This window comes from Triplophysa dalaica, chromosome 9 (assembly GCF_015846415.1).
Source record: "Triplophysa dalaica isolate WHDGS20190420 chromosome 9, ASM1584641v1, whole genome shotgun sequence".
Lineage (NCBI taxonomy): Eukaryota > Metazoa > Chordata > Actinopteri > Cypriniformes > Nemacheilidae > Triplophysa > Triplophysa dalaica.
Window position 1 is genome coordinate 10,169,607 of NC_079550.1, and position 16,529 is coordinate 10,186,135.

Below are 16,529 nucleotides of genomic sequence, written 5' to 3' on the forward strand. Positions count from 1 at the left end.
GAACCAAGACAGACAGTTATGGATGAGCAGACGATAGACTTGATGATGGTCGAGTAGAACTGTGTGAGCAGCTCCTGTGGCATGTTGAATTTCCTCAGCTGGCAAAGTAAGTACAACCTCTGCTGGGCTTTTTTAGCTATGGAGTCTATGTGAGTGTCCCACTTCAGGTCCTGAGAGATGGTGGTCCCCAGAACCCTGAATGACTCTACTGCAGCCACTGTTTAAAGGGGAACCCTGCCCAAAAATGAAAGTTCTGCCATTAATTACTCACTGAGTAATGATGTAAATCTTAACTAAGTACATTTAAATGTTAGAAATACATAATTAAGTATTCGTTTGTATTACCCTTGGTGCCACAAAACACACCAATATAACGACACAACAACTACTATTAATGCAAAGTATATTAAATAATAATTTACACGGAAAACAAATCTGTTGGATTAACATTAAAAATGTGTACATCGGTTGCCCACAATAAAGTATTGTTTACTCAGTATAATTTATCTACAGTTCCATTTGTTTTTTTAAAGTTCTCAACTCTTTTTTTGTAAATGTGACAATTTTGTATTGATCTTTTCAAAGATATTTAACCGTGGGCTTTACAGAAATTCAAGTAATTTTTTTTACTTTTCACAGCCTGCAAAGGCACTTCTGAAAAATGGTAACCACAAATCTAAAAAATCTCACAAACTTCTAAATCTTAAAAGATAAATGAACATTATACACTAACAAGTGTTTCTCTTTACTGAAAAACACATAACATAACACCTATGAAAATTACTCTCAAGATGCAGCCTTACGCCTAGCATGCTGGGAAGTGTAAAAAAGTGTAAGTTAAAGAATTTTACTGAATATGAGAAAAATATGTTGTGACACATTTAAAGAAATGTGTTGAAACAACTTTAAATTATATTAATTGGACAATTACACAGCACAGTAAAATATGTTATTTTTGGACATGAAATCAACCGAGAGGCAAAAATGATTACAAAAGTTCTTTATTGCATAAACTCTATGCATTTGTTCTGTACATATTTGAATATAATAAAATCATCTATAGCAGCTTGCAACAAGCCCAGTCTTAACTACTGTCTATTTAGATAAATTGTCTGCATGCAAAGTGTACAGATCTATTTTTAATAAGTGAATAATCATAGTAAATATAATACAGAATAATATCATACAGTTGAAACATCATCACCATATTACTCTTGATGTTCATCCCCCATCGTCTCCATTGTAAAAAGATCCCAGTTTAGATCTATATACTGTATAACGTTAAATCTGATTTGATCAGGGGCAAATATATCTTGAAGCAATATTACTGTCCCATTTATCAAAATGTTTATTTTACAATACTGTCTTGATATAAGATCATGACATAATTTTAAATAAATGGTTTTCTGTGTATTATTGAAACCCTTTCGGCTAAGGTTCCTCAGCTTCCCATCTATCTCACCATTCTTGTGATGATCCAAATCATCTAAATATGCAAACACATACTATATATTATTATTTTGTCAGCCCATCCAGCTCATTTACATATTTGAATGCTACAAGCTAATCTTATATTAAGAATCAGACATTAAAAAATACAAATACAAACACACACAGACACACATTTAAACTTTAACCACCAGGTGTCGCTGTTGTACCAGAATCCATATACGAGAAAAAAGTGTTTGGCTGAAATTTAACTGTTTTCATTCAATAGTTGTGTATGCACCTTCAGTACATCTGTGCAGAGTAATATGGCTTTAGTCTCGTGTGGTGGGGGGGGGGGGTGGTTGAGAGCTGGTAGACATGTATTGATTTCTCAGCCCCCCTTGTATCCCCGACAAGATCTGTGCAGATTGTACCAGTTAAAACCATCATGCACGAACAGACTTCATCCAACACACACGTGAAGGTCTATTTACAAGATCTAATTTGACATGCATAATAAAGAAGAAGCAGACTTTACGGTGAAGAACATACCAGTGTATTTTCTACAGGTGTCAAGAGGAGACATGAAACATAAAGACTGTGTCAGGCACAGCGTTTCTACCATCAAAATAAGAAATACAGTCAACTTCCCATTTGAATCTGTTTTGTTGAACAATCATTTCTGTGCCTGTATACATCTACTAAAACATCAACAATGCAATGCTACGGTGGAGTTTATGTAGACATGGGAGATCAAATAAAAATGTAAACTCTACATAAAACCATCAGCTATTACTACAAGCCTTTAAAAGGAAGGCTTCTTTAAAAAGAAGACTGACATAAATTTAAAATATACTGTATATTATTAATCAAAAGATTAAGCATGTGCGAATGGAGATAGTGAAAACTTGAAGAGTGCAATATGAAGGATGATGGTACAGCACTGCATCCAAAATTCACCATTGAGATTCCCTTAAGAGTCACCGTGAACCTTTCAGTATTGAAGTAACTGAAAATGGGCATCGCAAAAGGTATTACGGCAAACAAATTAAAGAAAAAGTTCATTCCAAATTGGAAACTCAGAACAGTTCAACTGATTCATTGATTCAAAGAGTGACGGGCTCACAATCAGACATGATTAGTTTCAACACCGTCACAAATTGTCCATTTCAACCATAAAACTTTAGTTGAAAAGCTGCTTTCAATTTTTAAGTTAAATCTAATTGGCTTTACAAGTAATTTGAACTTGAACAATATTAAACTAAAAATCTAGTTTAAACTTCCTTTTACACTGTAAATTATGTGGGGAAAAAATATTTTCAAAGTATGTTTAATATTATTTAAATTCAAATGACTTGTAAAGCCAATTAATTAAACTTGTTTTATTTAAGGCAGCTTTTGAACTAAAGCTTTATAGTGGAAATAGACTAAATATATTTAATTGAGAAAAGGTAAATGACAAACTATTTTTTTAACGGTTTCTCGCACAATGTCATTGTATGACCTCTGAAGATGTCATGCACAGATCTTATGGACCACATTAATGAGACTTTCAGTGTTTTTGTTAAAATCTTAGAGCTCTTCACTATAAAAAATGACGTTTTTGTTCAAAAGCTGCCTCAAGTTGTTAAGTTAAATGAAATTGGCTTCACTAGTCACTTAAATTTAAATGATATTAAACCGACATAAAATCAAGTTACATTTTATACAATTTATCAAACGAAGTTGAAATTGGTTAGCTATATGGAACTTGGTTTTTTAAGTGAGTTTAATGTCATTTGAATCTAAATGAATTAAAGTGAATTAGATGTAAATTTAAGGCAGCTTTGAGTTTTTAAGTTGATTTCTGGTCCCTATTACTTGTAATTGGATGGAAAAGAATTACTATTACTTTGTCATTTTTCTTTTTGTGTTCCACGTAAGAAAATCTTGCAGATTTAGAATGAAATAACAACTAACGACTAAATTTCCAATTTTGGATTTTCTTTGTGTGCCCAGAAGTATCAAACATTAAACAACAATTTTATCCCTGACTCATTTCAACACCGGTGTAGAAAAAGCATTAGACAGAGAAATATGAGATCTAATGTTTTTCCTCTCACAACACATTCGAATTGATTCAAATCTATGAGTCAAGCTCATAGATTTTTGGAGCTGACGAATATGGATTTAATTATGGACTACATCGAACACACTCTCCCCAACCTCCCACAGTCTCCGGAGCCAGAACGCGCTCTGGCGAGAGCAGACCAAAATAGTCTCCAGAGTGGATGCTGCAACTCCCCTTCGCAAAGGTGTAATGAGTTGCCAATTACTTTTGCTTTCCTACCTCACCAGCAGGCCCGAGCACAGTCGCACAGCTCATCAGCCAATCCCCGCTGAAATCTGGAGCCACGGAGGAGACAGCGACGCAGAAGAGGTGCTTATGAACTCCTGCATGTTATTGCATTTGGGAACAGAGGTGTCACAAAACGCATAAAGTCAGCCCTTTAAATCCCTGCCAGAAAGATGAGGCCCTGCGAAACATGCAGGCGTCTACACTTCCTCTGCCACTTTCTGTGTCAGATGGTCCTTGTGGAAAAGTAAAGGGAGAATAAAAAATAAAAATAGAATAAAAAGCTCCTCTTTTCAACAGTGAGGTGTTTGGTTTCAATACTCAAGTGTTGTTGGTTTCTGTTCAATAGTTTTAGGAAATGACTTCATCGACAGACATGCACATGCAGGCTCCGCCCCGCTCACAGTGGTGTCGCTACTCCATGCCATTGCGCAGCATCTGATTGGCCGCGATGAGCATGACACTGATGATGAAGGCCATGGCGAAAGCGCAGATGAGGCTCTTGCGCACGCACGTCTGACGATTCTTCTTTTTGGAATGAACTAAACAGGAGAGACAAACACAGTTAGTTGAGTGAACGCATGAATACAAACTACTGGTTTCCTTTGATGTTTACTGAGGAAGGGTTCATCCAAAACTTAAACTTCTCTCAAAATGTACTTATCATGGATATCATGTCTTCTATTCTTCATTAAAACACACAAAAGAATATATGAAAATGCTTTCATTTTATTTTCTTACAGAACTCAACATGTTGAAACCCAACCTGATCTCACAGGAATTCTTAGCTATTTTACAAAGTGGCTAATTCGTATGTATTTGTGTGATGTAAAAACACTGGTGAAGGGCTGATGTGTAGGCCTTAGATTCCCAGCTAGATTCCCTATGGCTCCCTCAACCAAAGCCTATCCCAAATTCCTGTGGATCAATAAACGTATTCTCAGGGTAAAACAATACGTTTGTGAGAAAATTATTAATATTCTGAGCTTATTTGGCAAAATTGAAACCAAATGAAATACTAGAACACATTGTGCTGAAATCAAATATGGCAGCATGTTGTTAGTTTTAAGAAAGTCACATACACCTGGTATGCGATGAGAGTGAATAACTTTGAATTGAAAACCAATTTAGATTTTTGGGTGAACTGTTTCTTTAAGGCCTATGTAATTGATTGTAGCCGGACGGGACCAGACGACACCCAGCACCCAATAACCTGAACTCAGCATGAAAACGGATGTTGGTCTAAAGTGCCTCCTCTGAGAAATGGGCCTTGATTTGCATGGATCCTAATCTGAACACATGAACCCATTTTCTCCTTACGGCTGAGGCTGAACGTGTAGGTGTTGATTTGCATTCTAGCTGACTGCCTTTCATCTGACAATCTGACCTGTCTAAATAAAGAACCGTGTTTCTTTGCAGCTGCGAGATGGAGAGGCGTTTGGCTCAAACTGATGGCAAAAATCAGGTCCACCTGAGCACATGTGGCGGCTCTGCTCGGGCTTCATGAGATGCAGGGGTGGCAGTGGGGTCCGGGCTGAGAATAGAGGCAGTTATTGGCGCTTTTGGAACACACAGCGAGACAGATTGAGCGCCAGCTTCACCCCGTGATATCATTTTCTGCTCCAGTCCTCCTTCAGACAAGTGCTAGTCAGGAAGTCCCCCCCCTGCAGCCAATCGGTGGCCTGGTTATGGCACGGTAATGAGCAAACGTTTGTGTGTGTGATATTGTTCACATGAAGCAAAAAAAATAATAGTATATCTTTTAAGGGATAGTTCACCCAAAAATATAATTCTTTCATCATGTATACACCTTCATGTGATTCCAAACCTGTATGACTTTCTTTCTTCTGCAGAACACAAAAGAAGATATTTTGAAGAATGTTGGTAATCAAACAACATTGAACCACGTTGACTTCCATTGTATGTACACAAATCCACTGAGACACTTCTCAAAATATATTCTTTTTTGTTTCACAGATGAAAGAGTCACATACAGGTTTTGAATGACGTGAGGATAAATAAATGATGACAGAGTTTTTATTTTTGGGTGAACTAGCTTTTTCTTTCTCAGTCTTTTCTTTTAGATAACATTGAAATTAAATTGCGACGTCTCCTGTTTCTCAGACCTTTTCCTTGTGTAAAAAGGTATTGTTGTGTCGTGTATCCTGTAGAAATCTTAACAATTTCACAAACTCAGATTCGATGACACAAAAATCTGCGAACAAATGAAAGAGAAATTTTCTCTTGGCAATGAGAACTTTAGTTTTGTTACGCTCAAGTCTTCTTTTGGCATCAGATAAAAGTCAGGATAAAAACCACCGTAGACACTCTCTATAAAACATAAACAAGCATAACTATGTTTATACAAGTCTGTAATTTCTGCACCATTAAAATGAACAGAATTGCGTGGATTATTGTTTCACTGAAACTCTCCCGCATTCTGTCATTGGCTGTACAAACAGATAGTCCCGCCTCCAAACTCGTTGGTTAAGCATTTTAAAAAAACATAACATCATTCTGACAGTGTCACAAAGCCACAATATAAACACTTTTCAGGGTAATAAACCAACAAGTTTATTTATAGCTGTCCATGCATTTTAAGATAGAATAAGAGGAACGCAGAAAAACTGTAACATAAAACCTGCGAGTTGTACAGGTACGTGACTCTGATTACATTCTCAGCATGTAGTCTGTTGTCAACAGTCTAATCTCGGCCCAGGTGCCGATGTGAATGATTCATAAAGACAGAGTGTGGATGAGTATTGCTTTAGTGCTGTGGACATCTGTTACTTCTGGTAGGTCAGGGAGTTACATGGTCGATATAAAGTGAGAGATGCCTTGATTGAAACAACTTGCACTGACATCATAAAATTTATCAATGGGATTGTTTTGTCTCAAGATCCACACAGAAATGTTTTTTGTAAAGTTTGTTTTTTAAAACAATTTAATTATACTAATTTACCTAAAGCCTAGTCCTCGCTTAAATTTATCATAATCCGGGAAACTGCCCCTTAAAGTATTTAAAAAGTTGTAAAACATCTTACAATAGTTATTAAATGGACCTAATTTTATCACAATAACATTCAAACACTGTTTAAGCTCTACATCCTAGGGTTTTACATGTTGTTTTATGTTGTGCTGACCCCCACGACTAAGGGCCGTATCGTACATCCGGCGCAAGGTAGGCCCAAGTGTTTCCGCAAATTTCAGCCCAGCGCAGTGTTCATTTTCCCGTCCTGCGCCGCGTTGTTTTATAGCAAATGCATTTTCGTCCATTTCTGTCTAAAAAAGAGCTGTGTTCAGGCGCATTGTTAGCGTTGCTATTTTGAGGAACTGAAAATAGACTGCGCCATAGACCAACCCAATGTTTTTGGTTATTTAAAGAGCGCGTCAGTAATAATCGCCTATAGGCGGGTGCACATCGCGTATCTGCTTATTACACACAGAGGGACACGCAGCAGAACAAAATCATGCCAAATATTAAACATGAATGGACTACAATGTAAACGATTATTATTGTACGAATAAAGATAAAAAATCTGGATTGTCCTGGTCTGCTTTAACCTCGCGCACGAGCAGACGCGTTTCATCACTGGAGAAGCGTCTGGTCTTTGCTCTTGCACAATTTGCCGTATAAATAGCGATTTTTTTTACAACGTGTACCGTCCTTTCCATCAAGTTTACCATGAAAGCCCTCTAACGTCCTTATGTGGTGCAGCACATGCTTGTGTAAGCTGTGCTTAGCCTATAATTGCAATAAAAAACACCCACTCCTGAATGTCCTAATAAGCTCCCCGCTTAAAAAACTGAATTTTCAATGTCCCCTCTGATTATAATAACTATATGAGCCTTCAAATTCATCTTTTAATTGCACCTGATGTCTTGAGGTTTTGAATATCAGATGAATGGGCATCAGCTCTTCTCTCTATTACCGTGAGGAATGTTGGTGATATTTATCACAGGATGAGATGAGAGAAAGAGTCATCAGAGGTTCATAGAAGGAGGCATTATCATAGATTATTTGCATGAGAAAAGAACATTAACAGTGGTAAAGAACTGCAAAGTCCAAAAACTAAAATCTAATGTGAAAGATCTTAATTCTAGAAGCTAAATAAATCATTCTCTGTTTGTTCATCCTCTTATGTTGTAATATTTTGAAACCATTCCCTTAACTATATCTTCATAAACCTTGAATGTGTAAAAGTTTAATTTTAATAATTTTAAATTCTTCTCAAAGCTGAGCTTTATACCCCAACAATTATGCGAAATGAATAGAAAGTTTTTAATACATTTTATGTTCATGAATATTTTGGGGGGCAAAGGCTTCACTGTTACCTATTTAAACCTTAAAGTTACTTTTTAATGCTATGTATTGTATTTGTTCATTGTATATATTCATTAAATCCACTTGTCATTCAATAAATCCGATTACTATAAATAATACATTATTCTAAATTATTTTAATGTGATTAGTCACTTACCAATATCTACAATAGTCCTACACAGCACAATGTGAGTCCATATTTTTAGTGAAAAAATCAATAAATACATATTTTACTGTGACTAATGTCAGACTCAACTGATTTCTTTCCAAACCACACACAGACGTTTCCACTCACCTCCCTCAAACTCCATCTGACAGTTCCCAGAGTTCTCGTTCAAGCTCTCCTCCTCAGTGATGATGATGTTCTCGATGTCCTTCATCGTCAGATGGTCTCGGAAGGCATGAAACAGGATGTGCTTGAGCTCCTCCAGCGTTATTCGCTGCATGTCAAACTACAGAGAAGAGGAATAACACCACAGGACTTATTCATCCACACCTCAACTCTTCAAAACTCACACACCAGATTTGAAGCCAAAATTGTAAAAACAATTTAGACTAAATACATTAAACATATACATTTATCCACAGCACCTTGCAAAATACAGCATAGATCAAAGGACCTTGGCATGGCTACCAACACCCTGTAAAATTGGTATATTTTGATGCTGGTTTGTGCTGGTTAAAGCTGGTCATGTGCTGGTTTAAGCAGGTCACTAGCTGGTTAAAGCTGGTCCAAACCAGCATCAAAACCTAACCTAACCCAGCATATGCTGTTTTTTTTCAACAGGGCAAGCTTAACTAGCCTTTTATACGTTTCATTTTCGATTTTTGGAACTGAATATTAAACAGAAACACAAAGTCAATACAGGCAAGAAGAAGAAAAGACGATACGTCACATTCGCTTTACAACAAGACATTCATCAATACGATTAACTGCAAGGAATTTTAATGACATCGATGGAAACCATCAAGGGAGCTCTTAACTCATGTTCGGTATTGAAAGCTGATTTTTAATACTCATATCCAGAGGGCATTTATGTACTCTATCCTTTTAATTATCCAGGCAACATTAGTGCGGCAGATTGATTTTCTTGAAAGACGTAGATGAAACTTTGCCGCAGCAGTTTAATACTTTATTTGCGAGCCGTCATTAGGAACACTGGGGAGAAGCGTGATACAGTTGGCTACATTATTTTAATACGCTACTAAATCATTCATTTTTTTCTGAAAATGCTCTGGTGATATCAGGCATGCAGAATTTGGCTGGTTAGCATGGTCCAGTAGACCTCGCTGGTAGATGCCAAAAAGCAAAACCTTTTGCTATAGATAACCGTTCACAAATATAGTATGAATTTTGACTAAATAAAATGCTTTGTAAACAATCTACAAATAGCAAATATTTCTGTATCTCATAGAAGATTTGGTCCGTGACCCATGTATAAGCAGGGCTTTTATGCCCCGCCCCTAACAAATCATACAAAAATGTACTAATGAGATCGTACAAATTCATTTAAATTAGCCCAAATTAGTCCCAAACATTTTTTTATGTTAGTTGTGTTGGCTTATTCAATCAAATATTCATTTCTGAACGGATACCAAAAAAAATGAATGCAAAAAGTTTTGTGTTGTTTAAACATGGAAATAATTAAGTGGTTTTCTTTGCAGTGTTCAAGATCTGCAAACATTGCATCTTTTTTATTACAGTATTTTGACCAGTTTGTCAAAGTTTGCAAATAAATGAAAATAAAAACTATTTCTTTTTGGGAGAAATGTTGTCAAGTTAAACCAAAATGTTTATTCAAACAAGTATCTAAACATATAAATATTAAATTCAGAAGAACAGAAAAAACGGAGAGTGGTCTCTTAATTTTTAAGAGACAACTCTTCAGATGTATATCATTAACATTTAGTCAGTTAGGCGACGCTTTGTTCCAAAGCAACATACAAATGAGGCATATCAATGGAAGCAATCTGTGCAAAAAAGGGCTATAAAACTTGTCTCTGTAAGCCTAATAAAGTGCGCAAACTACATATAGTTTCATATAGAAACTACACACATATACAGTATAACATTGTTTTTCTCATTGCCTTTTATGCACCTCCAGATGATAAAACTTTCAATAATACTAAATGACTGTTATTATCAGATACTATGGTACTGCAAGGTACCTCAAAAGATAATGTTGGTTGTGATTAAATACAGAATGGAAACAAGTTACAGGCTGTGACACGAAACTGAAGTTCTGGTGTTGTGAAGAAAGACATTTGACAGGACCGGCTGCCATTGCGGCTCATGAGGGGAGACGGCGAGATATTACAATTGATGGCAAGCTAATAAATCTGACAAGCCATTAATAATTACAGCCTCGGTATGCTCACATCTAGACTACATTATCCTTTCAATCTACTTTAGCAAGTTAATGTGCATGAAAGGGAAACTGGTGCTTCGTAAACCACAGTTAAAACCAGAGAACACCCAACAGAAGTGTACACTTTAGATACAAATAAAACATATTAGTCTCTTTCATTACAATACCTAAACGAATAATAATCAAAAAGAGCCCAAAACAGTTGTCAGCATAAGTTCCATATTTATTTGTCATGAACGTGTGTGGTGAGGACAAGGGCACAGGACCCAGACATTAAATAAAATATAACTACAAAACAAACAACCATGAGGGGGTTACATAACAAAACATAGCAACAGGAACAAGGACTAACTTGACTAGACTAATAATAACACTTGACATTTAACTAGAATAAACTAGACTACACAAAACACAGGAACTCACCACAGATGACACAAACAATGAACCAGCACAAGACAGAAGACACAGGGGCATCAAATAATGGGAAAAATCAAGAGGGAACAGGTGTAGGGCATGAACTACTTAACAACAAATAATGAGACGAAAGGGCGGGAACAGAGACGAGACCAAAGAGAGCATATGGAAGGCCAAAAGGGCCGAAAATGCCTCTCTCCACATAAAACATGAGGTTCTGTCATGATCCTGCCACTAGATCAAGAGAAACATGACAAGATGGGACAGAAACATGACATTAATTATTCCATAATTTTGAGTTATGAGTTCACAGTTTTGTTATGTAAAACAAATTTGATCACTCAACACATTTGAACTGTACTATATACTATACTTTGTGTCTTTATTAATTCTGATCCTGTGCTATGGTCTTCTGGGTGGTTTGCCTTGTGGTGGCCATCAAATCTCCAAAGCTGTAGAAAAAGTTATTCCTAATAAAATGTTCTTCTGAGCAAGTCTGAACGCTTAAATAGAAAGCACACATTTTTTCACGAGAAACTGCACAGTTTAAGCTAACATTCATGCTTACAACACAAACAATGCTATGAGTGCAAAATAACAGCAAACCTATTTGAGCAGAAGCTCAGGCTAAGACACCCAGCGACAGACATGCAAAACAGCCTGTTAGCGTCCAAAAAGTAAAGCTGGGAAGCCTGACTTTCGGGAAGGAAAGAGTGGGCTCTAACTACATTGATGTGACCCTCGGACAACCACAGCCAAAGAGAAGCAGTCACCCGAGGGCATAAGATCCATCTGTTTCGGGCAGAAGAGTGGGCAGCAGATCAGATCATTAAGAGCCCTCCTGCAATATAACAAAACCATTTACTTTTCTTTCTAACACTTTTTTTCTTTCCAGTGACTCTCAGACTATTTTTATATCAGTAATGGTGGCTGGAATGACCTTTAAGGGTGGCTGTGCGGGACACAAAGAGTAATCTTCGTCTGGTGTGCGTAGACTTGTTTATAAATCCTGGTGGGGACCTAAACCTGAATGTATAGTCTAACCTGGGCTCTTTGTTTTGTACAATGACGATTGTAGGTCACGCAAACTTATAATGGCCTTGCAATATTATTGACTCATATAGTACTAACCTTTAATACATTATAGAAAGATAGACAGATAGATAAATCTAAGTACTAAATTTTGCCATACTCTACAGCCACACAAGAGTCCGTCTTCATTTGCAAGGGACTCATGATGACCTTTTCTGACCGCTCAACCATTTAATTTCCACTCATCTCACTTCAGAGAACATCAGTGAAATATTATTCCGATCACATCCAAAAGCCCAAGAGCATTTCTGCACATATAATGAAGAGAAAGAACACTTTGTGTCCAGGCTGTAACCTGGTTAACATCCGTCCCACTGAGACCGTCAACATCTCTGCCCTTGTACATCACACGCTTGTCTGTGAAAGGCACATGACAGGTGCCCTCTTTGATAGCACAAGAGTAAAAGAGTAAAACAACACTTTGTCATTCCAAGCTCTGTTAGATATCATATCACCGCAGAGCCCCAGATGGTATCTCCAAATTTATTTTATTATCTGTGATGATTTTGGAGATGATTTTTCTTGTACTGCAGCTGGAGTATGATGCTGGCAATGCCAAGATCACGGGTTCAATGTACAGAGAATAAACAAACTAATATACACACACACACACACACACACACACACACACACATATACTGTGATGTATACAATATATAACATATATATGTATGTATATGTATAGTTTTATAACCTGATAGCACTACAATGTGTGAACAATATGTGTCTGATACCAGTCATTATTTATTTATCTATGTTTGGTTGAAAATGTAAACCTACAAGCTTTCTGTGATGGATAGATTGGAAATTAGGAAATTGATTGGCAAAAATGCATAATATTTTCTGAAAACAAAATTATATTTAATGCAGGTTTTCTCTTACAACTAGATTATTTTGCTCTAATGATGTTTGTTTATAGTACAAAACAAGACAATAAATACATTTATTTGTTCAGTATTTTGCAGTATCAGAATCAGAAAAAGCTTTATTGCCAAGTATGTTTGCAGAGACAAGAAATTTGTTTTGGTGACAGGAGCATCCAGTACACAAAAACAGCAACAACAGTACACAGAGACCATAACACAATAGAATACAGTACACAGATGATTTAAACAAGGGCCTATGGGTATAAAAAATTAAGAAATACAATACAATAAACATAAGAGTAAAGCTATAGAGAGTAAAGCTATGTGTGTATGTAAATATGTACAAGTCAAAAATATGAATAGACTATTGTAGTTAAAGGTATGTGTTATATACAGAAGAATGAAAATTCTGCAGTATAAGTCACAAGTTAAATTCCTTGAGAAGTGACAAATCAATGAGAAGTACAAATCTCTGTTGTAAAGCAGCTCTTTTTGCAGTATTCCTTAAACGACAATATTTTAAAGTTAATGACTCTGAAAGACAATTACCCATGAGTCATTGTACCTGCATAAAGTAAATGTAAATGTGTCAAGAAATATTTATAGAAAGGGACCACTTTATCTTACGCAAAGAGCTTTCAAAGCACACACTCTCCATAAATGCACAATATATGAGCTGCTGTGAGATTTTGACTGATCCGATCAGATGGTCACATGGCCATATTGTTATAAAACAGTATTCATCTCTAATGTACAGTATGCATTTTCTGTAGTGGGCAGATTTCTTGTGATATTTTAGGCTTCCTACAACCACAGGCTTCTGATATAAAAAGCGTTCATGAGAATATTAGCATGTGGTCAATTTGGCAACACTTCAGCGCAGTTTCGATAGATTGATGAGCATATTTCCCAAAAGATTACTGAAGAAAGATATGACCTCATACAGCATGAACACTGTCCAGCGATAAATGTGCCTTAAACACAAATTAGTCAAGACCTATCCCATAATCCCTCTTTCAGCCGGAAGCTTTCACTCTGTCTACACAGACACGTTTCGATGATCGATGCAGTTTTGAAATCAACTGGACAGATGGTTTACATAAATGATGGAAAAATAAAAAAAGATCTGCAGATGTATTAATCTACATGAGTGTCAGATTTATTCAGACTCTCATTTGTACTCTTTTCCAATCTACTTCAATCCGCAGATCCAGCAGATGTACGGCACATGAGCCTGTGCTTACCAGAATGCAACTTTGAACCTTTGTGTGGTGGTACTGTCTGAAATGAAAAGCGCTACTGAATGCAGAAGATTTCTTTAGTGCCCAAAGCTCCTCCTACAAAGGAACATACTGGGTGTAGTGTTTGATTCATCATCTTCTCATTCACTTGCATTATGTAAGCTGTCAGCAAACCCATGACGGAGAAACAAGGCTTTTTATGTCCCAACTGCAATAGAAGACACTAAAAAGCCAGATCAATGCTCTGTGGCGCTATTCCTTTGAAAGCTGTGCATTGATTCAGACTCTTTCAGAGTAGTTATGATCTGAAACAACAGAGCTCTCAAAATGGCAAGCCAAAGAAAAGAAATAATAAATTTCAATTGTTTCTCATAGATGGCAATGAGACTAAATGGAGACGCTCAACCCTTACACAAAGAAAATACATTTTTCTATATAAAACCGTCAGTATGTTATATCATTCAAAAGAAAAAACATTTTAAGACAACGCGGTCATGCAGATATGCCTTATTCAACATTAGAAAGGTTAGACCCCTCACTGAGTATGCGGCACAAGTCCTTGTCCAGACCCTGGTGATCTCAAGGTTGGACTACTGCAATGCTCTCCTTGCTGGTCTTCCTGCAAAGATTATCAAACCACTCCAGCTGGTTCAGAACGCAGCAGCACGTCTCATCTTCCAACAACTCATAAAAAAATTATGAGACCATTCCAAATTTTTATTTAATAAGCATTTCTAGATGTATCGCGGTCATTCCAATCCAGTGTTTGATGAATTTCAACAAAATCAAACATCAGGAGTGACAAAGTCACCAACAGCAAAGTGAAAGACTGACAGCATGACAACATGAAAACTGTGATAAAAATCGAGGTGATCACAACAACAACAAAAATTATAATACTAATAAGTTAATATGAACTTATTTTATTTGCAGTATTAAGGGTTTCAAAATGTAAAAAAGCATCATTTCTGTTATTTTGACATATTTCTCCAATTTGTGAAAATACATGAAAATAGAAACTATAATTTTATTTGAAATTTGAGAGAAATATTGTTCATACTATTGTTACATAATGTGAAACACATACCTAAACAGTAAATTCAGTAAAAAAATTAAACTAAAAATAATTTTTAAATAATCTTTAAAAATTCTCTTAATTATTTCCACGGCTGTGTATAGAATAATATATTGTTAATTTATTATAATATATTTAATAATTGATAAGAAAATGCCACCGTTCCTACATTGAAAATACAGGAAAGCACTTGGCCCTAATATATGGAAATGCATTATTCAACATTATATATTCAACAATATCCCCATTTATTTTGTTTCGTAAGGATAAGCTCGACTCCGATTTTTCTGCTAAAAACAATAACAATCTCATGTTTGTCTCCTCTAAAGTAAAGTTATGTATAATTGTTATCAAATGTGTCAACCCAAAAGCATAACACAAAGACTTCAAACAAAATACTCTAAACTACACAATCTACCTAACATTAATAACTGTTTGAGAAACATTGGACATGATACTTAAATAAAACATAACTTAGAATTAATTTCTATCTCCTGAACTATGAAAGAGATGACTGATGTCCACAGACACAAAGCGGTCTGACTGTTTAAAGTTTAAAGACAAGTATACCGTAAGATGAAAAAAGAATCATTTTTGCTTTGCTTTACGACTGAATGTTTAGGTGATGAATTACAAATGAGACCAAGTCTCAGCAAGCCTCTCCAGCAACAGAGGTGCATTTGTCAGAGCGCAAACAATGCAACATTTACATATCGGAAATTAAAGTGGGAACCACGGACACAACAACGTTCATTTGACACACTGCTTTAATATGCAAACAGTGGTGCACTCGCTCCATGACGATAAAGACTGAATACATTGTGACAACACATGTAAATTTTATACACACTCGCTGGCCGTCCAGAACTCATGTTGACACTGCAATCAATCAGAACAGTCTTATAAAAAATAAACTATACACCTGCTAAATAAACAGCACAACCTGTATGCTGGATTTTCGGGAACTTCATAACTTAAGTTCACCAAAAATAATTAAAATATGTATTTGTTCATCCTCATGTCATTCAAAACATAGTCTCAGCCTCAGACTCAGACTTTTTGTTGGCTGAACTTCTGATGCAAATGGCAAACTTAATAATCTTTTTGTTTCTGTTAACTTTTGACATGTTCCTGGATGTACATCGGGACATTTCCACGCCTCTAAACATGCCGTGGCACAAAACAAAACGTGATTAGTTCCTTTACCTGTCAGTCATATGACCTCTTGGGCGGGCCTTTTCAAAGAAAGCGGTGATAAGTTCCAGACTTTCAGTATGAATGTCTGGCTATGAGAGACTATTCAGAACCTGACTCTTTCTTCTGTTAAACACAAAAGAAGAGGTTTTGAGAAATGTTTCTGTGGTTTTGTGCCCATACAGTGGAAG

The 16,529-nt window shown here is 36.2% G+C and overlaps 1 protein-coding gene across 3 annotated transcripts in view; it reads right to left on the bottom strand.

Moving 5' to 3' along the window:
* Positions 1–1,002: 1,002 nt before the first annotated feature.
* The window catches only part of caln1 (calneuron 1), a 58,756-nt gene continuing 43,229 nt past the window's right edge, over positions 1,003–16,529 (bottom strand). For all 3 annotated transcript variants that reach the window (XM_056756704.1, XM_056756703.1, XM_056756702.1), the window contains 2 exons: positions 8,383–8,539; positions 1,003–4,305 (listed from right to left, as the gene is read on the bottom strand). In XM_056756704.1, the coding sequence (XP_056612682.1) occupies positions 4,178–4,305; positions 8,383–8,539 (285 nt within the window). In that variant the 3' untranslated portion in view covers positions 1,003–4,177. The remainder of the gene's footprint in view (positions 4,306–8,382; positions 8,540–16,529) is intronic.